Source organism: Pseudopodoces humilis, chromosome 25 (assembly GCF_049639895.1).
Source record: "Pseudopodoces humilis isolate 2021_Gansu_Grassland_sample_001 chromosome 25, ASM4963989v1, whole genome shotgun sequence".
NCBI lineage: Eukaryota > Metazoa > Chordata > Aves > Passeriformes > Paridae > Pseudopodoces > Pseudopodoces humilis.
Genome location: NC_142224.1, coordinates 5,105,242 through 5,128,657, shown reverse-complemented (window position 1 = coordinate 5,128,657; position 23,416 = coordinate 5,105,242). Strand labels below are relative to the sequence as shown.

At 46.4% G+C, this 23,416-nt stretch overlaps 1 protein-coding gene across 2 annotated transcripts; it reads left to right on the top strand.

Annotated features, from left to right (window-relative positions):
* On the top strand, positions 1–21,444 carry POU2AF1 (POU class 2 homeobox associating factor 1). 2 transcript variants are annotated; one of them, XM_088066931.1, is made up of 12 exons: positions 1–96; positions 7,503–7,630; positions 8,264–8,306; positions 8,386–8,657; positions 9,606–9,877; positions 12,903–13,008; positions 14,080–14,226; positions 16,225–16,276; positions 16,790–16,956; positions 17,293–17,409; positions 19,953–20,117; positions 20,319–21,444. In XM_088066931.1, exons 1-12 carry the CDS (start codon positions 81–83, stop codon positions 20,388–20,390), a joined length of 1,557 nt encoding a protein of 518 aa, XP_087923057.1. In that variant the 5' UTR covers positions 1–80; the 3' UTR covers positions 20,391–21,444. The 2 variants fall into 2 exon arrangements, with proteins under 2 accessions (XP_087923057.1, XP_005531113.1); XM_005531056.3 differs by lacking the exons at positions 12,903–13,008; positions 14,080–14,226; positions 16,225–16,276; ... (2 more) ...; positions 19,953–20,117; positions 20,319–21,444 and having other exon boundaries at positions 9,606–11,765.
* Positions 21,445–23,416: the final 1,972 nt, after the last annotated feature.

Genomic DNA, 23,416 nt, shown 5'->3' with positions numbered 1-23,416 from the left:
CCAGGAGCCACACACACACGCACAGAGCCGAGTTATCCTCAGCCAAGAAGGGGGGAAAAAAAGCTCCATCCCACCACAGAATGCACTGGCAAAAATGTAAGTGAGCTCTGATTTGCTTTTCCTACCTCTGGCGACAGCTGAGGGTTGGGAAGGAAAAGTCAGCAGAGAGTGGCAGCGGAGGGGATGCTCAGGAATGACTCAAGAGAGGCCAGAGCTGAGGTGTGATGCTCATTTTCCAGCAGGGATATGAGCTCAGGGCTGCTTTGTTGGCTTTCATCACTATGAATCAAGTGGAAGACTATGATTCATAAAAACAATAACAGGATGCAGGTATTATATCAAAGGTTACGTGGTTACATAGCAGAAAATTTTCCTTTTGAAAAGTGAAACCTGTGAGAAATCTTATTTCTGTGCCTTTTTTTTTTTTTTTATATGTACTTCTTTCAGCTAATTAAAAAAGATAAGGAACAAAGCAGTTGAGGGCAATACAGTTATGACTTTACAGGAAATCAGTTTTCTTGTTTTCAAGATAATTTCACTCCTTTGGGCCCACCTTTGCTGGAGTAGTTTACTGATCCTGCTCCAGGTAGGTGTTTGTTTCTTGCAAGGTTTTCATTCTCACTCTTATCACCATCATATCTCATTTGTCATCAGTAGGTGATGCTTATTTTGGCCACCCTTTGCCTCTCACCCTGCTGTTCCACTAACACAGAATGGTACAACACACCTGAGTGGAAAAATTAATTTCTTAAACCCTTGCCAGTGACTTATCTGACATTGCTCATCTTTTTATCACACTTGTAGCTTGTTTTAGTACCTGTAGTAAACCAAATGTGTGCCTTTGTGAGCTTTGAAATCCATTCCCTTTGGTTTTTTCCTGCTTTATTTCTTTTCAGCTGAACATTTTGGCAGCTCAAATGTGTATTTGGGAAGTTTTATTTGTATTTCCTCCTTCACCTTGAGCAGTTTTCAGGAGAAGACATGGAAAAAACTGCAGGATGATCACATCCAAATCCTGATTCTAATCTTCCATCTCTGAAGTCCCTGAATGGTTTATTTGGGTTGGGTTTTTTATTCCTGCATTGACAAAGCAATGCTAACAACATTGCTTTGGGTAGGAGGAAATTGGGAACTGAACTGGTGGTTTTATTTTACTATTTTCCTTTGCAGGAATGACAAGTCAAATTATGTCAATCATTTGCTGATAATAATTTGTAGACAACTCCTGGCCAGTGTCCCCTGAGCTTGTTAATCCTCAAATCTCCCTCCTTTTGTCAGAATTCCTTTTTCCAGCGTGGAACTGTTGGAAATCTGATTAATGCTGCTTGTTTTCCAAGCCATGTTGGCTTTGAAGGCAGACTGGGGGATTGTCCTGGAGACCCCTGTGTGACCCCTGGGGTCAGGGCAGGTATCCAGGTGCCGGATCCCGCGGGTTTCAGGGGAATTTGGAGCTCCCAGCAGCTCAGTGAGTCCCCAGTCGGTGTCACCTCTGTTTCCTGGCAGTGTGAGCGGCTGGGACCTCACGTTCCTGCCCCACCTGTGACCCCACGGATGCTCCACGTGGGACCCGCGGCCTTGCCCTGGAACAGAAATTGATGCAGAGGCAGCTCAGGTGACCTGGGAACTTTCCAAAGTGAAACCCTGAGATTTGACTCATTTGGTGCTGATGACACCAAGATTTTGGGTTCGATCCTTGTACGGGCCACTCGCTTCAGAGTGGATGATCCTGGTGGGGCCTTCCCAGCTCAGAATATTCTGTGAAAACCCACAAGTGACACAGGAACTCCCTCGAGCGGCAGCCGTGACCTCACCTGAGGGCATTTCTCAGGGCACCTCTCAGGGGTGGCTGCCTTCCTGCTCCTTCAGGGACGTTTCTGCAGGAACACCAGGAAAGCTGGGACACTTTGCTGCCGTAGCTTGGGGAGCCTGGCCTGGCTGGGAATGTTCCCCAGGTCACGGCACAGTGACTCCTCTGCACACAAAACCCCGAGGGTGGCTCAGCCCGAAAGCCTCCCCTCCCACGGCCCACGAGAAGTGACTGGTCGGGGCTCCCCAGGATTCTGCTGAACAGGAGCAGCCCCAGCAGCCCCTCAGGGATGGGAAATTCATGGGCAGCACCAGCTATTTCCTCCTCATTTGTTTTTATTGTTACCTCCCTTGTGAATTTTTTAAGATAACCCTTCCATGCAAATGGTTTGTGTTCTGAGAGGCGTGGAAGCAGCTTGGGTTTGATGATCTCATCATCAAAAAGGTCTTTTCCAGCCTAGTTCGTGCTAATTCTGCAGGAATCTCCTCTTTAGGGGCTGGTTTTGCCCGTGTCCAAGTTTTTTGGGTGCTCAGCTCCCGTTGCTGTCACCTGCAGAGATTCAGCCGCTCAGATTCCCTTTGCCACTGAGAGATGTGAATTCACACCTCTGCAAATCCCTTCCCAAACCCTTTTAAAGTGAAGAGAAAAGCTTTTCTGCCCACAACAGATGTGGGGCTGCACAGAGGCACTCTGAAAGTATCAGCTAATGAGACTGAGAGCGAAACTGCAACATTCTGCACCTTGTGAGTGATAATTTTGGTAAAACCCCACCGGGAAAGAGGGATAACATGAAAGTTTGAGCCCATCCATGCTTTGCAAAGCAGGTGTCAAACTCTACAAATGACCACAGCAGCAATTAAATGGAAAGCTTGCATTACTAAAATGGAAAGAGTATTATGGGCTGAGAGGAATTAGGTCCTGAGGGTGAGATTTGTGTTTAAAGACACTTTCTGTCTATCTCAGCTTCCCCTTTGCACCAGGGCTTCTCTTATTCTGAAACAGAGAATTTTTAGTGGCCCTCACCACTACAAGGCTCCCAGCTCTCATTTGGCACTTGAAAGCGTTTATATTATTTTATTAAAATAACCAGAGCAGCAGGGATTAGCCAGCATTTTGTGTCTCCTCTTGATTTTGGTTTCTATCCAAGTGGAAAAATTGAAAATCCGCTCTGTATTTGTTCATCTGCAATACCTTCCTTGTGTGGGAGCAAAATGTAGGCTCTGCACAGTGCTCTCCACTCATTTAGATCCTTTTAGGCATGAAGGAAATAGTTTTTAAAGGACAGTTCTCAAAAGCATTCCCCAAGAACAGCATGAGGCACATGGATTTGCCTGAATCCAAAGCTGGTTTGATTCCTGGAAAATCTTCCAACACCTGAAAATGAAGATATTTGGGCATAAATCTAAAATATTCTTCTGTCAAATTAATATTTCACTGACTTTGGTGGTTATAATGCAGTGTAGGAAACCCAGCCAAACATGATTCTGAGGTGTTGATAAGCAGGTGAAATATTGAGGATGTTGAATTATGCCCAGGACCTTGCTGAGTTCATTTCCTTGTGCTGAGAACCATCACTCAGCCCTTTTTGCCCCTGCTCCCAGCTGGGTTTGTCTTAAAGCAGATTTTTTGCCCTGATGTTTGGTGGGTGCTTTGCATTGGCAAAATCTTTATTGAGTTATCCACCCACAGTGTGTTGAACAGGATAAATTATAATCCTCTCCAGCCCAATTTTCCTTGTGTTCTCTATAACTTCAAGGGAAATTTGGGTTGTGTCAAAAGCACAGAAAAAAAGCTGCGAGTCCAGCCCTTCAAATGGGCCTGGATGTGCAAACCTGGGATTTTGGGATGTATCCTTTGGGAATGAAAAGATCATGAAGCAAGAAATGGCCAAACGGAACTCAGATAAACATTTTCTCCGTTTTCATGATTTATTTGGCTCTGATGAGGATATTTATTCTCAGGCCCAGCCAGAGAATTATCAGTCAGGTGTGTATTAATTAATTTAGATCAGGTACCAGGGACCTGGTGCTCACCAGCCACCCCAGCCTGTGGCCACCAACACAGATCTTGGCAGAAATAACTGGATTTTTGTTTCCAGGGGTTGGAGCTGCAAGTGGGTCGTGGCTGTGTTTCACCTTTAACTGTAGGCTGGATCAATTAAAATATTAATTAAAAGCAGGACATACCCTGAAGGCTGCTGAGGGATAGGGATGGAGTTGAAATGAAGATTTCTGAGTCACTCCGTGTCATGTCACTGGCTGGGATTTGGGGCAATTAAATGCATTTCAGTGCTTTGCTCCCCTGTCCTGGACTGACCACAAAGCACAGAGAAAGATCACCTTGGGTTTTTTAGGGGAAACTCTGTAATTAACCAGGTAATAAAGACAGGATCATGACCAATGTTTTGACCCTTGCAATTGGCATGGAAGTAAAAAAGTTTTGATTTGACTCTAAGCAGACAAGCCTATGAAATGAAACCTCTTTCTTCTTTTAATTAGCCAAAGTTCACTGTGTCTGATAAAAACATGATTTGGTCTCCAATATCCAGGCCATTAACTCAGGGGTTTGCTAATTGAAATCACAATTTTTCTTGCTATTTGCAGTCAGCGATTGCTTTTTGGTGCTACTGCAAACAGGAGAAACCATTGTGTTTCTTTTCAATTATTTATTACAGTGGAGGGTGAAAGGAGAAAAAAAAATAAAAATAAAAAAGGGAAAACCATTTGCAGTGTTAACACTGATCAATTGATAAGCTTATCACGAGTTGTGAGCACAGAAATCTTCTGCAGGAGGGACCCGTGTGACACTTGCTGCAGGCAGGGTATTTCAAACTGAAATCTGCCTGCTGGGAAATCGCCCTGCCTTGTCTGGAAGGCTGAAACCGAGCTGCAGCTCGTGTGTGTGTGAAGGCCAGAGCTGCTGGGGTGAAGTTTAGTGATCTGAAACTCGCCACGCTTCGCTGCCTGCACCCTTCCAGCAGCTGTTTTGCCACTCTCTTCCCTCCGGTTTCAGCAATGGTTAAACCAAAAAGGAGGGGAGCAAAGACTTTGAATTTCTGGCGATGTCTTGACGAGCTTTCTCTGCCTGATGCACTCAGATCAATGTTTTTTGAGAATCAGGGGTGTGTATCTGCATAAGTTGATCCCTTTTTTGTGCACTTTGGGGGCTTCCAGGCTGAGTTGTGGCATGGTCTGGAATCTTCTTGCTGTTGTCACTCGACGTTCGGAGCCCTTTGGTGCCTTTCCAGCAGCTCTGGTGTTCAGCAGACTCTTTTAAAGATTGCTCACAATCCTTCCAGGCTTTTGTGGACTTTCAGCAAACACATCAGGTGATAACATTGATGAAGGGAGCTGGGGGCTGGGGAGGCAGCCTGGCCCAGGCGTCGAAATGAGCCCCAATAAAATGTGGAATCCACTGCAAAGCTTCCCAGTGCTTGGATTTGGAGTCCTTCTCTTCTTTCTTGACTGGAGATGTCTCAAAGTGCCCCAGCTTCCCAGAGTAGGTGCAAATCAAAACGTGCCTACTGAGGAGCAGCAGAATGTGGGGTGCTGGAATTGCAGGAGACAAGCCAGGACACTGCTGCTATTCCTTTAATTTTATTGAATGGAACTTGGGCTCTCAAGGCTAAAATCAAAATATAACAGAATCTTGGTCCAAGGCTGCTTCATAGTTTGTCAAAACCTTTATATAAGGATGACTAAATCCAGGCTCTTCCTTTACCAAGGTATTTTAATTGTCATTATTCCTCCAAATGCTGATATTGATAAATGACCACGTATCTTTAGCTCGATGAGGAATTGCACCCTGAAGCCCCAAAGCCATTTTGCTGTGGTCTGTCTGTGCTTCTCAGACCCCACACACCCCTGAGCAGTGGAAAAGCAGCTGTGCTCACATTATTTTTATTTCTGGAGGTCAGCTTGGGGGAACCGAAATATGATCTGCAGACTTTGGTTTTTAATTTTTTTTTTCTTTTTATTTTTTTGGGGGGGTTACTCTGCTTACACCGGAAACTCTGAATAGGTATATTTGTCAGCTTTTACAGTAAATTTCTTCTTTCCCATCCCCCCAAACCTGGAGCCAGAAACCACCATCCTTCCTCACCCCAATTCTGCAGGGAGGCCCTTTGATGAGTTGGGGATGAGATACTCCCCAAAATGTTCATTTCTGCCACTGAGGCAGCTCTGGCAGAGCTCAGATTTGTGGAGTTGATGCTTTCACGCAGCACCAAGAGCGCCAGAACTCTTTATTATTTGCACTCAAATAAATTAATGCCCATTAAATTTAAAAAGCAAAATGTGAATTGTATTAAAAGCCCTTATGGATGTTTGTATGGAGACTTAAAGAACCTTTATTCTCTTTTAAAATTGCATTTGGAAAGCCACAGGATTCACGGGAATGCAAGAAACCTGATTTAAAGAGCCACAAAGGATGTCCACAGAAAGCAAAGGTAGATCAGGCAAAGGCTGGAAAATCATCTTTGTTTCAACTACCATTTAAAAGTAAAGTATTTCCTTGATGTGCATAACAAAGGCAACAGTTCAGAGCATAAATGGAGTTCTGGCTGGTCCTAAAAGGATTTCTAGTGGCCAATCAACATTTCATAATTAAATTATTTATAATGAGTTAATAAAAGAGCCAAGCTGAAGGGAGAAAAGTATTTTTTAAAAGAAATTAGAGCAGAAACATTTATTCTGTTAAGTAATTTCTGATGTGGATTTATGATCTCTGTATTTAGAACTCCACTCTTCTCCTCCCAGGAAGGTGCAACACAAACATCTCAGTGTGCACAGAATTAAATTCGACTGGGAGAGATGATCTGAGGTGAAATGATTCATTCTTGTGGGATATGAATCAAAATAAATGCTCCTGGGGTGGAATAAGAGTTTAAAACTGCAATTGGAGCTGGATACCCACCTGTACCTCAAAACCAAAGGCCAGTTGCAATATTTAAAAATGGAAAACTTATCAATTGATGTATTTACACATCAAAGTGCAGTGAAAGGGGCAGGCTATCGGTGCCTTTACAAACACCAGGCTTTGATATCCCCTGGTTTCCTTCTGCTATCAATTCCCTCCAAACACTCCCTGTAAAATATGAGTTGTTAATTCTGGCTCTGGCAGAACTGTGCTTCCCCTGCTTTCACTGCTCACATGGCCCTGGGAGAGGCTTCTGGAGCTGGCTGTAAACTTCATTCTTCAAAATGGAGCAGAATTTATGGGTGTGAGCTGGGAGGCTTTTGGGTGGAAGATCTGTGATGTGTCGTCAGCTGTTTATCAACCTCCTGACCAGGCTATGAGCAAAATCTGTTCGGAACTGAAATACAGCTCTGGTCTAGGTTGGGACTTCAGCACCTGCCTGATCTCAAAATGAGATATTTAAGTCCAACTAATGATGTTTAAATGGTTTTCCAAGTGAAGATGTTTTCCTGATTTGTGTTGCTTTTATACCTTCTGCCTAAACAGTGAATATATTTATTTTAAATATCTAATCTCTACTTTTTTATGTATATTTGGTCTGGTTTTCCTTTTGGGAATGTGTAAATCTGCCCTGCAGGTCAGTGGCACTGAAGGACACAAAGAAAAGGAAGAATAAAACGAACGTGTTCCTGGTACAGCCACCAGGCTGCTGTGGGGATCTGGGGTCCCTGGAAGGAAAATAAATGTTGCAATAAAATTTTATTTTATTTTTTCTCAGCTTCTGCCTCAGAGCAGCAGCCACAGCCTCGCCCCTACCAAGGTGTCAGAGTGAAGGAGCCAGTGAAGGAGTTGCTGAAGAGGAAAAGGGGGAACATCCATAATTCTGCTGCAACTGCAGCTACAACGGTAGGGAAAAAACAAACATGGGGAAAATCCTCCCTCAGGAGCTCAGTGATTGCCCAGCCCCAGCAATACTGTGCCAGTGAAAGAAACCTTTGCATCTCTAAAGTGTTTTGAAGGCCCTGTAGCCTGATGCTGGCAATGCCATTAAAATATCTCTTCAGGTGGGGTGCTTTTAGTGTGCTGAGCACCTTGCATCACTTAATGGAAAGGGGAAAGTGCTTTGCACTTGGCAGGATCTGATTCCTCAGGACTGAAAGTGGCTTGGAAGGGAGGCAGCTTGTTCAGGAGTCTAAAAGAGACCACCCAGAGCCATCCCTGGCTGGTTTTTTCAGCCTGCATTTGCCCTCCCAGCAGGCAGCAGCTTGGCTGGCTCCTCTCTGAAGGAGAATTCTCTCTGCTACAGGAGATTTAAACACACTTTAAGGTTCCCTTGAGCTGAGGGGACGTTGTGGGTGTTTGGGGTGGTGTGTCCTGGTTGCCAGGTTCAGTTCTTCTGGCCCTTGTGTGGAGTGGGAGAATTCAGATCCTGACATTGATAATCAGCTGATAATGCCTGCTATGCTTTGTGCCTCTCTAAGTGATTGAATTTAATGATGGGCTCCACCTCTGATTTTTATTTTTTCTTCTCTCTTGCAGGTTGCTTTGCCCCATCAGCCAGTCCCTTCCTACTCACCCATGGGTAATGTATCCCCGACTCTCTGTGACTCTCCAGGGAGGACTGTGCTGAGAGGGGCTTTAATCCTGTCCTGTTATTCCAGGCCAGCCTTGCATTGACATGGACGCTGCTGGCCCTGCTCTGCCTGGCCCAGAGGAAGGAGCTCTGGCCTCCGGATGGATCCCCCAGCCCTCTCCCAGCTCCCTGCAGCCCCTGGCTCAGTGGAGCCCTTACCCTGAGTACGTGTCCCACGAGGCTGGTGGCTGTCCCTACACAGCAGATATGTACGTGCAGCCCGTGTGTCCCAGCTACACCCTGGTGGGACCCTCCTCTGTCCTCACCTACACGTCCCAGCCTCTCATCACCAATTTTGCAGTAAGTCAAAGGCACCAAGCTGTGAATGATGTTAATTCTCACCTTCTAGCAAGTGCAGTGGGGTGTAGTTAGTCTAATTTATTTCATTACTGTCATGTTGTGTGTCTTTGCAACCATGCCATGTAATTTCCTGGACAGTTATATGGTTTGAGCAGGGCAAAAAGTTGTGGTTGTACTGGAATCAGGCAAAATTCACAACCTTTTCCCCAGCTCTCTTCACTCTTTTAGACTGAGCAGGGATTGTCACTCTTTATTTCCACGTTTAAAATTTAAAAAAAATAATGTCAATGAGGTTCCAGGAAGCACATCGATCAGGTGAGGCAGGAAGGATGACTTGGCAATAAATTTCTCAGAAGCTGCTGTTAAAGGATAAAAGAGCAAGGTCAAAATATGTAAAGCTAGTAGAATATTTAGCTTCAGGCCAGACAAAATATGCTTGGCTGACACAAGATGATTCCCTTTAGAGGGGAAGGGCAGAGAATTCAGGTTCCAGTGGACCTGGGGCAGCTGATTTTCCTTTCCCTGGTTCAGTTTGGCTGCTCAGGCAGGCCCAGCAATGCCCCTCAAAAGCCCCCAAATTTCTGTGTCCTTCAGTGCCGAGGAAGGGCCGTGGGATGGCTTTGGGATGTGGCTCTGCCTGGGCTGTTCCAGAGGCCACAAGGAGCTGCCTCCAGCCTTGGTGGCAGCAAAGATGGCACTGTCCAGAGGGCACTGCCAGCACAGGGTGTGACAGGGTCACGGGAGGGTGGGAATGGGAACAGAAAGCTGGAAGGAGCCTGAGGCGAGCGTGACCTGGGCACAGGCGTCACCCTCAGCGCAGAGCTTCACCCAGAGGGGAAGGATGAGGATCTTAGAAGTGGGATGAGCATCCCCAGCCTGTGCTGCATCCTCCCCCTGCCCCACCTGGCCGATTGCCTCACTTTGCTATATTTTTGTCCCCCTCTCCAGCCCCGCAGCACCACCCCGGCCGTGGTGCCACCGCTGGAGGTGACGGAGCAGCAGCCGCCCCTGACATATTTCCCGTGGGCACAGCCCCTGTCTGCCCTGCCAGCCTCCACCCTGCAGTACCCTGCAGCCTCCTCCTCACTGCCCGGGCCCCAGCTGGTGCCTGTGCCCATCTCCATCCCCGAGCCAGCCCCGCAGGAGCTGGAGGATGCCCGGAGAGCCATCGGCGCCCTGCCCATCGAGAAGCTGCTCCTGGAAGATGAAGACAATGATACGTACGTGTTAAGCCGTGCTCTCTCTGTCGAAGGGCTTTAGGTTGCACATCTGGGGCCTCAATGCTCAATGCTGCTCGCAGCACCTCGTTGGATTTTGAGGAGGGAGGAGAAGCAGGCGGGTGGGGTGGGAATTTTAGCACGCCGTGATTTGTGTGTTGAGTGAAATTTGCTTTGTTCTGGTGCCCAGCACAAGATTCCTCTGCTGTTCCAGCTCCTGCTGCCTCTCCCAGGCAGGTTTGGATGCTGCACACTTGTGCTCAGCACCGGCACAAGGGGATTTTCACCCTCATGGCCTCAAATTGACAGATCCCAGTGTAGCCAAGGCCAGCTGTAGCATTTGGTGAAGGTAAAATTACCTCTCAATTTTGGCAAACCCAGTTCAATAGGGCTGCTTTTGTGTAAATGCCTTGTTTGTGTGTCTGTGACCTGTCCATTGGAGAAACTCCCACCAGATTTAGGCCACTAGAAAACATTTGAGGGCCTAAACTGATATTTTTCTCCCCTAAATTTTACTACTACTTTGGCAATCAGGAAAACGTCGAGTGTAGCTTTGCTGTGCTGGTGCAGGTAGGTGCAGTAGTCTGAAAATAAAGCTGAACGAAATGCCAGAGCAGTCAGAGATCCCTGTTTGCAGAGCAAGAATTCACACCAAGGTGTAACTGGGAGCTCTCACCATGTCTACCCCTGGAGCCCAGCCCTGCAGGTGTGGAGCAGTGGGCTGGGGTCGTGGGCTTTTAGCTGCAGAGGGGTTTGGGCTCTGAAATATCCAAATTTGAGGTGTGGGGCTGATTTAGTGGCTGGCTGGTAATGCTGCCAGTGGACAGATCCTGTCCCACTGAAGTCTCTGGGAGTTTTGGCTTAGTCAGGATTGCAATTCATGGCCCTGTATCAGGAGATCATTAAGACAGGGATTTTCCAGAATCTGGAATGCAGCCCAAAAGGAATCCATGGCATTACTGTTACTTGGCAATATTTTTGCTTTTCTGTAGCATTTGAGTGTGAAGCTGCTGCTGTGCTGAGCCAGGGAACTTTAGTGACCTGTCCTTGGAAAGTTCCCCTGGCCCAGAGGTGCACACAATTCCTTTAAGGCTTTCTGATTTCCTTTCCTGGAGAATGAGTAGCTTCACTTTTCCCTCCAATGCAACTGTAAATGTTTTGGTTGAGGCTCAGGAATGCCATGCCACAGGCAAATATATTTCAGGAGATACATCCCCTTCAAACCCTGTTTATTGTTTTCTTGACAAACAAGAGGCTCTTGGCTGGTGAACACAATTTCTCTGGGTTTTTCTGCTTTCTAAAGCCCAGGATTGTTAGATGATTTTATTATTTGCAAGACTAACTGCAAAATAATTTATTGTACTCTCTATTACCTGGAGTTCAGTTGCCACCCAGGCAATATTTTAAGTGGCCTTACAGTTCATGCTTGGGTGAGGTTTGAAAACTCAGGTTGAAAGTCCTAAAGACTTTCCAAGAGTATTTTTTTATTGAATATTGACAAATGTGGAAGACACGAGCACTAGATCATGTAAGTGATCACAGAGTTGTTGGAAAAGAGCAGTAGTTGAGGTTTGCATTGAAATTAGTGGCTTGTATTTGCAGAAAAACCCAGCAAAGAAATTAATTCAAAGGAGCTTAACTCACCACTGCTTCCTCCAGTTTTATGAAGTTCAGAGATATTCCCTAGGTAAAACTGGGATAAAGCAGTTGTGAATCAAGCTTGTGGTTGCTCTGATTGCTTTTCAATTCCTTTCACTCCAATGTATGTAAATTCTGTGTGTGAACATAAAACAAAGATGAAACTGTTTCATCATTTCTTTCTGGGTTGTTCTGGTTAGAAAAAGAAAGACAAATTCTTTTTTATTTTCAATAAAGATCTACAGTAACTTTACTATGCCTAGAGTGTTTTATTTCCTATCCACAAGCGTTGGTTTAGCAATCAATCAGTTCAATAATATATGTACAGGCTAGAACCAGAGATAGCTGTCAGACTTTGTGCTAATTTTACACGTTAAGCAGACTAAGAAGGAATTCCATGATCCAGCTGTGGCTTGGAGGCATTTCCTGCAGCAGTCCTTGCTCCTGCAGTTCAGCTTCAATCATTGTTACCCTCTCCTGGCACCCTTGGGGATGTGTGGGTGTGCAGCCACAGCTAATGCTGAGCTTGACTGAAAATCAGATTAGCCAGAAAATTGTATTTCCACTTCCTGAAATTGCGAGGGGTGGCTCTGGGGTACAAAACTACCCGAGGAGAGGAACAACTGCCCACCACCTCCTGCCTGAAAAGAATCAAGTATTTCTGTCTGGAGCAGAATGAAGCCAGGGGTTGGTGTGACTGTGTGTGGGGTGGTCTCCTCCTGGTTTTGGGGGTTGGAATTTCCTTCAAGTAGGACCTGGGGGAATGGAAGTGGCTCCAGCCAGAGCCAGATGACCGAAGTGAAGCAGAGAAGTGTTTTCCCCATCTCTAAGGGCCACCAGCCACTTCCATGGGCTGTGACAACTCTTTGTCTTATGCAAAATATAAGGACTGGGTCTCACTCACCAGGAGTTTTGATAAAAATTAGAGTTTAACAGGTTGATACATTACAAATATATCAATTAGGGAGTTTAACAGGTTGATACATTAGAAATATATCAATTAGGGAATGGTTGTTACCCCAGATGGTGAGGTGTCACTAACATATCCAGAGCTGTATCACCCCAAAAAGCGATTTATACATACAATTCCCCAAACTGGGAATTGTGGAGGACTTTGACACCTCCCAGTGGCGAATCTCAGCTGCAAGAAGGTGCAGAAGTGGGAAGGAGGCAGCATGGCAAAGCTCAGGAGTGCTGAGGGCTTGGACACTGCAGCTGTTTGAGGTAGGAAGCCCTTCCCGTGGGAATGGGAGCTTTTGGGGCTCATGGCATGGATTTGTGGAACTCTGGGTGTAAAACCCCAAAAGTGGCAGTGCTACCCTGTAAAACTGTTTGCTCCCAGCGTGCCCCGTGGTCCATCAGTGACCGGTGTCTTTATTTACTGTCTTAGAATTCTGCATATTTATGCAGCTAAAGGCCTGAGGGCCCACACGCTGGCAGCTGCAGAGCGCATGAAACCCCTGAGGAGACTCGATGCCAAGGAACACAGAGGAAAGGTAATAAGGGGCTATTTTCTCCTGCAGACAGTGGGGTTTGGGATGGGAACAGGCTTGGTGTGACTGACAGCAAGATACCCTAAAAAATCCAACTCTGCCCCTCTGCTCCTGCAAGGAAGGTTTGGCACTGATAGGCCTCACTTGGGAGCAGGGCTGTAAAATCCAGAGGCATGGTCATAAATTAACTGGGATGAGGATGAGGCCATTCTTTTTTCAGCCCATGATTCATGGAGTGATGTGAGAAAACACTGGTCTGGTAAATTATTTGTGTGTTTGCAGCAGTCTCCGAGGCTGAAGGTTTTATGGCCAACTGATTTGTTCTGTACCTGACGCAATCGGGGTTTAAAAAATGCTGGGTTTGGGTTTCCCTCCAAATTAAGGGCTGAGAAACACCAGAAGGAGTCCAGCAAGAGCTGGGAAAAGTCCCCATCTCATGGTGCCATGTGGGATTCCAAACCATCCTGTGAGCTGTGCTCGTGCCTGGCACCACAGCCCTTGGGATTTCAGCCAGCACTTTCCCCATTCATTGTTTTACACCAGCAGCTGCTGCTGATGCCTTAGGATTTTAGCTTTTATATTATTCATATATTTATGAAAATATAAATCTGTATTTCTAATAGAAATATATATTTATAATCCTGCAATTCTTTAGTGTATAACTCTAAAGCTCCATGGCCTGTCAGCTACTGTTCTCCCATTTTATTCACACAAAACAATTTCTCTCCAGGCCTGAAATTGAAGGACACCTCACAGTCTCAGGCCCTGAAAAGTATAAACAAAAGTGACTTGGTGAGGGGGGGAGCAAACTGGAGGTAAATTACTTCATTACCTGAAGCTGTAATTGGAGGATTAACCCCTGATATGTAAATGGACCACACTTAAAATTGTCTGAAAAACCCTCTGGGAGGCTTCTGACTGCCCAAGGTGTATCTGTTAAAGGCCTTTAATAAATAGCCATTTTTATTCTCTTAATCTTGTGTAGCCTCTGTTGCAGGAAGCCGCTCCAGGGCATCCCTAGGCTCTGAGATTTGTCTGAGCTGGCTCTCACAGCTGTCTGTGCTGCTGTTGCAGACTCCCCTGCTGGTGGCTGTCACTGCCAGGCACGCTGCCATCGTCCACGACCTGATCCAGGCAGGAGCAGACGTCAACGCCGTGGACAACAAAGGGCAGTCAGCTTTACACCTTGCTGCCACCTATGGCTATGCCCAAGTGCTCCAGGTAGGAGAAGTTTTATGGTTTTAATTGCTGCCAGTATAAAACCACAATTAAGTGTTGATGGTGGTGTCTCTAAATCAAGGCAAGATCTCAGTGAGAGATGGAGACTGAGCAAAGGTTCAGGAATTGACTTCCCAGGGTGGGTTTAATTCCTGTTTTAGGACTGTACTTGCAGCCTGCTGTTACAGAGGGAAATTCTTTAGTGGCTCTGTGGGGGGAAAGAAATTATTTCTGCAGATCACAGCTCTAAATGTTCTGGTGGCAGTCCCCAGTGTGGTTCAGCATTGGAGGGCGTGAGGTGTGAGGAGAGGGAGCTCCAAAACCAGGGTGAAACCCCTTCCCTGAGGTAACTGTCACAAAAAATTGTGTTCAGACTCAAGCCAGCAGAAGAGAGATCAGATGTGACCCTGCAGACAGGGACAGCCTTCAAAATGAAGCACATTTTTCAGATTTTCCTTCAAAGCCTGGCTTACACGAGCAAATCTATGATTCCCTGTTGTTTCATGGATTTCTCTGCAGACAGGGGCTGAACCTAAGCTCTGTGCCAGCCCTGAACAGCAAATTAACACTTTCAAACAGGCTCTGTGGGAATTTTGGGAAGAGATTCCACAGCAGGGATTAGCACTCTGTGAGTCTTAAATGCTTCACTATTGGCCAGAAAATGAAATTAATAAAAAAACCCGTCTTGAGCCACGTCAGGGCCGAGCACAGGCAGAGTTTGGTGGCTCTGCTGAGTTCCCTGGGGACAGGGCTGAGGTGCCAGGGGTGCCTGTGGTGCTGGCACCATGTCCAGCATTCGTTAGCTGTGCCCACACGTGCCCAGGGCTGAGCCCTGAGCAGGCAGTTAATGTGTAACACAGCCAGTTCTCTGGAAAACAGGTGTTTCCTTAAGTAGGATAAAAAGGGGTTTAATCCAGATGATGCCAACAAAGCCTCTCAGAGTGCCTTGTGGTAGTTTGGATTGCAGGGTTCCTTTGTTTGGTTTTTTCTTTTGTGAGTTTTTTGTTTTGTTTTGTTTTTCCTTGACATAAAAAGGGAAAACAGGCAGAGACTCGCTCCTCGATGTGGTCAATGCCATGAAAGGCTTTATGGTTTGTTTATTTATTTTATTAGGTTTTTTTTTTCTAATGGATTAACTATCTAATCTCTATTAAGCACCTCAAAGCTAGCTGTCAATATTTAATCTGTACATAATTTATTTTTTTTATAAGAAGGTAAGTCAAGCCCTAACCGTTCCGTGTGATCTTTCAGTGGGAGGATTCTGTCCTGAGCCTTGTCTGACTTGACACAGATGAGTCACTGCAAAAATTCTCAGCCATTAATGTGAACAGCTTGCTTTATTCAATCAAAATAAATAAATTCCCTGTAATAATATAGACAAGGAGCTACTTAACTCCATTGTGTTAAATCTGTAGTTTTCTTGTATTAAAGAGTTTTAAAGTTTTGATTCTCTGCTAAATCCAAGAAATTCTCATCTCCAGATCACAATTCCTGGTGTTTCTGTACCCTCATTGCCACAAGCTGAGGGTTTAACTTCACACACAGCTGTGCACTGAAAACAAAAAGTAAATAAATCCAGCCTGAGAATTGTCAGTGTTGGCAAACTTTTAGGCCTGTCAAGGAAAGATTTTAATTTCTCCTTGTCAAGGATCACTCAGAATAATCATGTACTGGTTATTACTGGTTACTGGTGTGTTCGCCTAATCCAGGGTGAAAGTGAGGAGTTTGGCACTCCTGAGCTGGGGACAGTGACTGAATTTTACTGTTCTGAACTGAGAATCTCAAAGGATGATTAGATGGGAGTTAGGAATGTGATCACCTTGAATGTTCCTGTTGGGAGCATTCACAGCACTGGAATCTAGTTTCAAATAATGGCTTCATTTGTAGTTAAATTGTCATTATCTGATGCTGTTTCATTTTTCATTCTGTTAGTTTTGGCTGATTTTTGGCTTGCACAGTGTTCTTATGAACTAAAATTCTGCATTTCTCTGTTGCCTCCAGGTTATCTTGTCCCTGGGTTTCCCTCTGGATTTGGAAATGAAGGATTTTGAAGGTAAATACTCTAGCAGAAGTGGTGTGAAAGTTTGTATTGGATATTTCATTGCCTGATGCTCATTGGTTTTTGGGGGTGTGCTGGGAGGCCAGAGCAGGCTCAGAAAATACCTGGGGGAGAGAGAGTTGTGTTGTGCACTCAAATGCTACAAAATTCAAAGGTGCTGATGGCTCAGGGGGGATCCAGTTGGAACTAAAAACATGCTGGAATGCCCCAAAAAGCATCCATAGAGCCAGAGAAGAAACCTGAGAAAGGCTTGTGCCTCAACAACACCTGCCCAGATTGAATAAATGATTGAATAAATGATTGAATGACTGATTGAATAAACGATTGAATAAATTATTGAATGACTGATTGAATAAATGATTGAATAAATGATTGAATAAGTGATTGAATAAATGATTGATTGAATGAATGACTGAATGAATGCTCTCTGTGCCAGCCCTGCCTCCTCCCTGCAAATCAGTATTTTCCTGGCGCTGTCCTCACCTCCATCCCACATTTCTTTTCCAGGCCATACCCCTCTCCACTGCGCTGTCCTGGCCCACAACACCCTGCTGAGGGATCAGGGCAGCCAGGCACTGACAGAGGAGCAGCACAGGGAGCTCCAGCAGCAGAGCAGGGAGCTGGAATCCTGCATCCATCTCCTGGTGCAGACCGGAGCCTCCATCTACAGCCGGGTGAGGATGGGCTCAGTTATCCCTGGGTTTCTCTGGGAAATCTCCCCCATTTGGTGCTCAAAACACAGAACTGGGGAAGGAATGAGCTGCTGGCACAAGGGCCAAGCCTGTTCTCCTTCCAAGGGGCTGCTGGCAGGGTGAGGCGGCAGTTTTGGAGTCCCTGAAGCAGACCCTGGACACTCGGAGGGTCACTGGAGGGAGGGAGATGCTCCCCATCAGCTGCACATCTGGCCTGGGTTTCCTCTGATGGGTTTATGGGATATCTCCAGCTTGTCCTGCAAAACATTTGTTATTTGGCTTGGTTTTTTTATATTCTTTTTCTCTGTTTTTAAATAGGATGTGAAAAGCAACAAGACAGTTCTTCATTACACAGTACAGGATGGGAACATTTCCCTGCTCAGGTACTTCCTGGAGCTGAACGCTTTCAAGTCCAAGGATTTTGTCAACAACAAGGTAATTTTTGTCAACAACAGTTTTTTTTTACAGAGAGAATAAGCAAAAGTTGTGAATCTGAACTTCTTTTCAACCTCACACTGCATTTTCCAGTAAATTCACCAGGAAAGCAACACCTGGCTTAACCTCTGTCATGAAAAGCAGGGCCCTCTCCCAGCAGGAGATGACAGAATGAGGAGATAAGCAGGGAGAAGGGGGAGAACATGGGACGTGGTTGCTTGAGGAGGAACATGAACTTTAGATTAGGCTGAGGATTGGGAAAACAGCCCTGCAGTGATGCAAGGTTTGACAGCAGCATAACACTGAGAGGTGGCACTTTAGGGCAGCCAGGTATCGATTCATCTCTGCTGTCAAATGTGGCATCACAGGAAGGACAAAGTTCCTGTTTCTGTCAAGGGACGTGGGGATTCTTTCTGCCTTAAATGTTATTTGCAGATTTTCTGGCACAACCATCCCTAGATTGGGTAAAGCAAACTGGGAACCTCCCCAGTGCTGCCCCACACCTCACCTCGGAGCAGATCCCGAGCGGTGATCATCTCACACAGGCAGCAGCTCCACCCTTCCTCCCAAACCCAAATCCTGACTTTCTGGGAGCCTCAGCTGAGCCATCACTGTCCCCCCAGCCAGAGCTTTGGCTCTGGACAGGCTGCCCCTCTCAGCAGGGCTAAGGGGGTGATTCTGGGTGCTTTCCCACTCTGTCCTTCTTTGAGGAAGGGAACAAGGCTGAGGGGCCCCGGTTTTCATTTCAGCAGCTGCAGCCTCAGCCTTTCTTGTGCTCCCCAGAGTTTGTGTCCCTCAGGAAGGAACTGAATTTGACAACTCCGTTGCTCACCAAGACAGACAAAGGGAAGCTTCACATTTTTACCCCTCCAGAATTCTGTTGGACTGGAGAAAACATATTTTGGGTCGTGTGTGTGGGTAATGGCGCTGAGCTGGTGTTTTTCTGCCCAGTGAAGGGCTTTTCACTGCATTCTTTCTGTATCTTTAAAGACCCTTCAGGCAGGTGGGAGCCTGTCCATGGAGTCTCTGTTGTCTCTTGATCACAATCCTGGGAGAGCTTCCTCCCTTGATAGGATCACTTGGAGTCTTCAGCCTTGTTGCTGAGCTGTCTGGGACAGGAGAAGTCCCGGCTTTTTAGCTCTCTGAAGTGTGAAGAGGACAAGGAAACAGCCATGTTTAGGTTTCCCTGGCTCACCCACTGCTTGTGCTTCTCTCAATCCAAATCTGTTTCCATGGCGTTTTCACAATGAGGAAAACATTGAAGCCTTGGAGGTGTTTTTCATCTGCCTCCCGGAGCCCACTTTGCCTCAAATAAGACCCATTAAAGTCAGCCTGAGGCTTCAAGGTCAGGCCTTGTCAGATTGCCTCATTATCTTAGCCCATGTCTGGATTTGGAAGCTCTCAAGTGCAGATCTTTGCATTTTAACAAGAAATCCTGTAAAGGGTTGTAACCATCCCTTGACTTTCTGGGATAATAAATTTGACAAGGATCTGCTTGTTCAGGGTTTGTAAAACATGTCTTGTCTAAGAAAAAACGTTAAAATTCTGCCATTTTATTTTCTGCTTCAGCTCTCTCTGATGTCTCAGTGGTTAACAGGACCCAAAAATCACATTTTTCATTTAACATTTTAACAACTGCAATATTAATACAGGCTGCAATTTGTGTCCAACCATTCCAATGTCATGAGAAACCCATGATTGTTTCTGAGAGAAAAAAAACAAGCAGCTGCCTCAATGAGCCTCTTGCAGACTAAAAATACCTCACCTTGTGCGTTTGTTTATCAGCTTTTTCTCATTTACAACCGTTACCAGTCATACCTGACCAGACAGGGCACAGATTTCTACACGGTCTGGTGGCACCAGAGCTTCTGCAGCACCTTTCATCCGTGCCTGGCTTCACAGCCAGCTCTGCCCTTCCTGTGCAAATCCTGTCTCAGGAGCCAATCCATGCTTGACCTCGGGAATTTCTGCATCTTCCTGGCTCTTGGAAGTGTTGGAAAAGGGGGCAGTGAGGATGTGTGGAGCACAAATGGGTCTGGTGGTGTGGAGCTTTGTGTGGTGGGCATGATGTGTTTGGTGCCTAAAATGCAGTTTAATGTTTCCCAGTGAAATATTTCCATGGCTGTTACAGCCTTCTCTTTTCCAAGTAGCTCCCCAGGTCTCTGGGGTGTGATTTAGGGGGTGATTTCAGAGCAGTTTTAAGGGAGATTTCAGAGCAATCCTACATCAGGCTATGATTTAGGGGGGATTTCAGAAACCAGGGAAAGTTTCTGCTTCAGGGCTATTTATCACCTACACCCAAAGCATCAAAGCCCCCCCAGTTTGGGGTGCTCTAGCAAATAAAAAGTATCTGAATCCACAAACCTTCTGCCTGGGAGAAACAGAGCAGAGATCCTCCCTCACCTCCTGATGACAAATCCCATGAGGATTCTCCTCTCATTTCACATCTCCATTTCTAGAATGATTCTGGGGAGATGACACAGCTCACCAGGAGATTTATCTGTGTTTTTTACTCCTTTTTTTTCCCCTTCCCCCTGCTTTAGGCCCATGGCAACACAGCCCTGCACATGGCAGCTGCTTTGCCTGGTGACAAGAACCAGAAGGAAATCATCCAGCTGCTCCTGGAGCACGGGGCAGACCCCAGCATCAGGAATTTGGACAATGACCAGCCAATCCACATGGCCCGTCCTGGAAAAGCTGGGGAACAGGTATGGGACCCACCCTGATGCTCTCCCCTAACGCACCTGCACGCTCCAGGGGTGCTATGCTTGCAGGTATAAAAATATTCCTGATATATTTGGATTTTTATTTTAGTTGCATGTGGACACATAAATAGTTGTGTGTGTGCGTCTGTGAGTGTTTTTGGGTGGCTCAGATGGCGCCTCTTGAAATTCCACATTTTTTGGCAGGCCAGGCATTTGCTGAAGAAAGGGAAAGTCGCACCTGCATTCAACTCCTGCCGCAGAAATGCCAGATCCTGACTTCACTGCAATTCATGGAATGGCTTCAACTCCAGCTTCTGCCTCCTATAAAAACTGTGAGGGTGGTTCTGCAGCACATCCCTGCTCCTCCAGGCTTAAACCAGGCTGGGGTGAGAGCGTTGCTCAACCTCTGGCCACGAGCAGCACACCAGACAGCAGAAGATGAGCTTTCAAATGGTTGAAAACTCAATTTAGGTAACAGAGAATGTGAATAAACCTCCAGCAAGGAGGTGAGCAAATCAAATGGCTGCTACATAAATAAGTAAATATTCCAAATAAGTTCAAAGCACAGCCGAGCTTTGATTTGGTAGCAGCTGAAACCCTTGGAGGTGACAGAGCACAAGGTGACAGTTTGGCTATAAAAGGTTGAGAAATGCTGCTCTGAGGCATCCCCAAACTGTGCCTCTGGCTGGAGCCTGTACAGAGGGACTGATGGAAATGCTGCAGCCTCTGTGATGTGCAGCAACCACTGACCCTGCTGCCCTGGGAATGCAGGATCCTGAGGGGAAGCCTGGATGGAGAACTTGAGTCAGTCCTGGCTGGATTTCACCTGAGGGAATGGACATCCAAACCCAAGAGCCCCACGGGAGGGTCCTGCAAGCTGGAACTGCCCATTCTCAGCACTTTGGGAGGGCTCTGGAGCAGCTCCCCATGGCCAGGCTGTCACCCCAGCCCAAGAGAAGAACCAGGTGCTGTAAGAACAAGGACATGGGACAGGTTTGTGTGGCTCCTGAGGGGACACCTCCAATCCAATCCGAGTCTCCAGCTCTGGTGGCACAGAGCAGCTCTGGAAGCCCCTCAGGTGTGGAGCTGAGCCCTCACCTGTGTGGCAGACGGAGAATTCCTTTGGGGCTCCGACAGCTTTTCGGGCAGCAAAGCCCCGTTGGTCTGCACAGCGTGGTCAGGGTGCAAGGGCTGAGTGCTCTCCTACTGCCATTCCCACCTGAGAGGGGTTTAACAGGTTCTTTTTAGCGTTTCTGTGAAATGATTTGTGAATTGCTGTGCAATCAGTGACTCTGCCAGGGCAGCGACTGCAGGTCGGTGCCTGGAGGGATGCAAGGCCATGTTTTTCCAGTCCTCAGGGCTCACTCTGAGATGTATTTTGATGGTTTCTCAGAGTGCCCAGGTGCTGTTCTCCAGCAGGATGAGCAGAGAGATCGAGGGCAGAGCTCTTAAATCACTGCAGCCACTTCCTTGAGCACCCACTGGCTGACTCAGTGGGATTTCCTGAGGCACTCACAGGCCTGGAGTGTTTAAACAACTGACAGGAACAAAAACTCTTAAGAAATGCAGAGATCTCGATTTTCCAGCCCTCCTCTCTGCTGTTGGGCCATTGCCTCTCACTCAGTCCTGCTGACAGAGAAGCAGACGTGTATTTGCATGTGTTTGCATAAATTTTCATGCATCTGAGCACAGGCCAGTAAAAGGCTGTGCTGTCTCACTTGGAAAGATGTTACAAGGAGGCCTGAATGGAGTGAGAACTGTATCAGTGAGTTAGTACCGAGTGTCAGGCAAAATGATGGATAAAATATCTATTTCTGGAACCTGCCAGCAGCAGAACTGTCATGCTGTGAGCAGCACGTGGCACGTGAAAATGTAAAAAGCTTTTCGCCACCTAGAAATGTCTGTGAGGTGACTGAAGTCCTTTGGCAGCACTTGAAAAAAAAAATACAGGAGCTTTCTTTCCTGGAGTGGCTTTTCTCTTTATTATGTCATCTGTTGGGTGTTTCATACACAGCAGTGTCAGTGGGAGTCTGGAATCATCACCATCTCCAGATTATCAGGGAAAAGATCCTTTTAGGGGAGGAATGTGGCTCCATTAAAGCCTCAGGCTGGCAGCTGGTGCTGCTGGGAGCTGATGGATGAGGTTTGCAGTGGGAAAAGCCCGTGACAGCCCCGGGATTCCTTCTGTCTGTGCTCAGCTTCCCAAAGCTCAGCCAGCAGAGGCCTGCTCTGAAAGCAGCCACAATCCACAAGCTGCTCCTGTTGGCTTTGGACTGGAGCCACCAGACTGTTGGAAGCTGCTGCTTCCCCCTGTGTGTAAAACAATTTCCCTTTTCCCTTTCCCAATTCCTGGCCTGGCTGTGAAGAAAATCACTTTTAAAGCTCAAACCTATCCTGAGTGTCTTCTCTGCTGGGGTGAATTTCACAGATTTAAGCAGTTCACAGCTCACCCCTCAATTTTTTATTGCTCTTTCAGGGGCAATGTAACTTCTCTAAGCTCAGCATTGCTGGCTGTGTGTGATATCCCTTTATTTGCACAGTTTATCTCTTCCTACCTGTGGCTTTGGATAAGTTGCTAATAACAAAGGCTCGTTATCACCAAACAAACGTTCTGAAGTGGCACCATAAAAAAGCTGTCAGTCGGTTGGCAAGGGAAACTTTTAGATCAAATTCTCTGGAAGAAAAGCTGAAAATAAGAACCTTTTCTTTTCTCTGTAACTGTGGGTGACTTCTGGAGTTATTCATGGCTTTGTCAGCACGAGATGATCCTCGGGTTTGTGTTCATAAAGGCAGTCAGGGCTTCACCTGGCAGGGACAGCCTTTCAGTAGAGCCAGCTCTCTTTTAGGTATTTCCTTTAACTCCTTTTTATTTTTGGGAGGGATAAAGGAGGGAAATAATACATTTCTCACAGCCAGAAAACACACAATCAACCTTTGAATGGCTCCTCTGTTGTGTTTTTTTTTTCCCTTTCTTGTGTCAACAAGGCCTTGTGTCAACATCCAGCAAGCTTTTACTTGTCCTGAGTGTGTCCCTTGGGGCTGTTGACAGGGAGGTGGGGACAGCATCTCCAACATGTTTCCAGTCTGGCACGGGGGGATTGCAAAACCACTGGAGAAGGAGCAGCAGGGAAAGAGGAAGAGGCTGCAAGGGATGGAAACGGTGCTGCTTATGTGATGGAAGTTGATAAAACCTGGAGATTTTGCAGTGTAGGAACATTTTTCTGGAAATATCTTTGTGTCCTCCACTGAGGAGGGTTGTTTTTGCCTGGATCAGGGCATCAAGGATGGGATTTGGGGTGGTT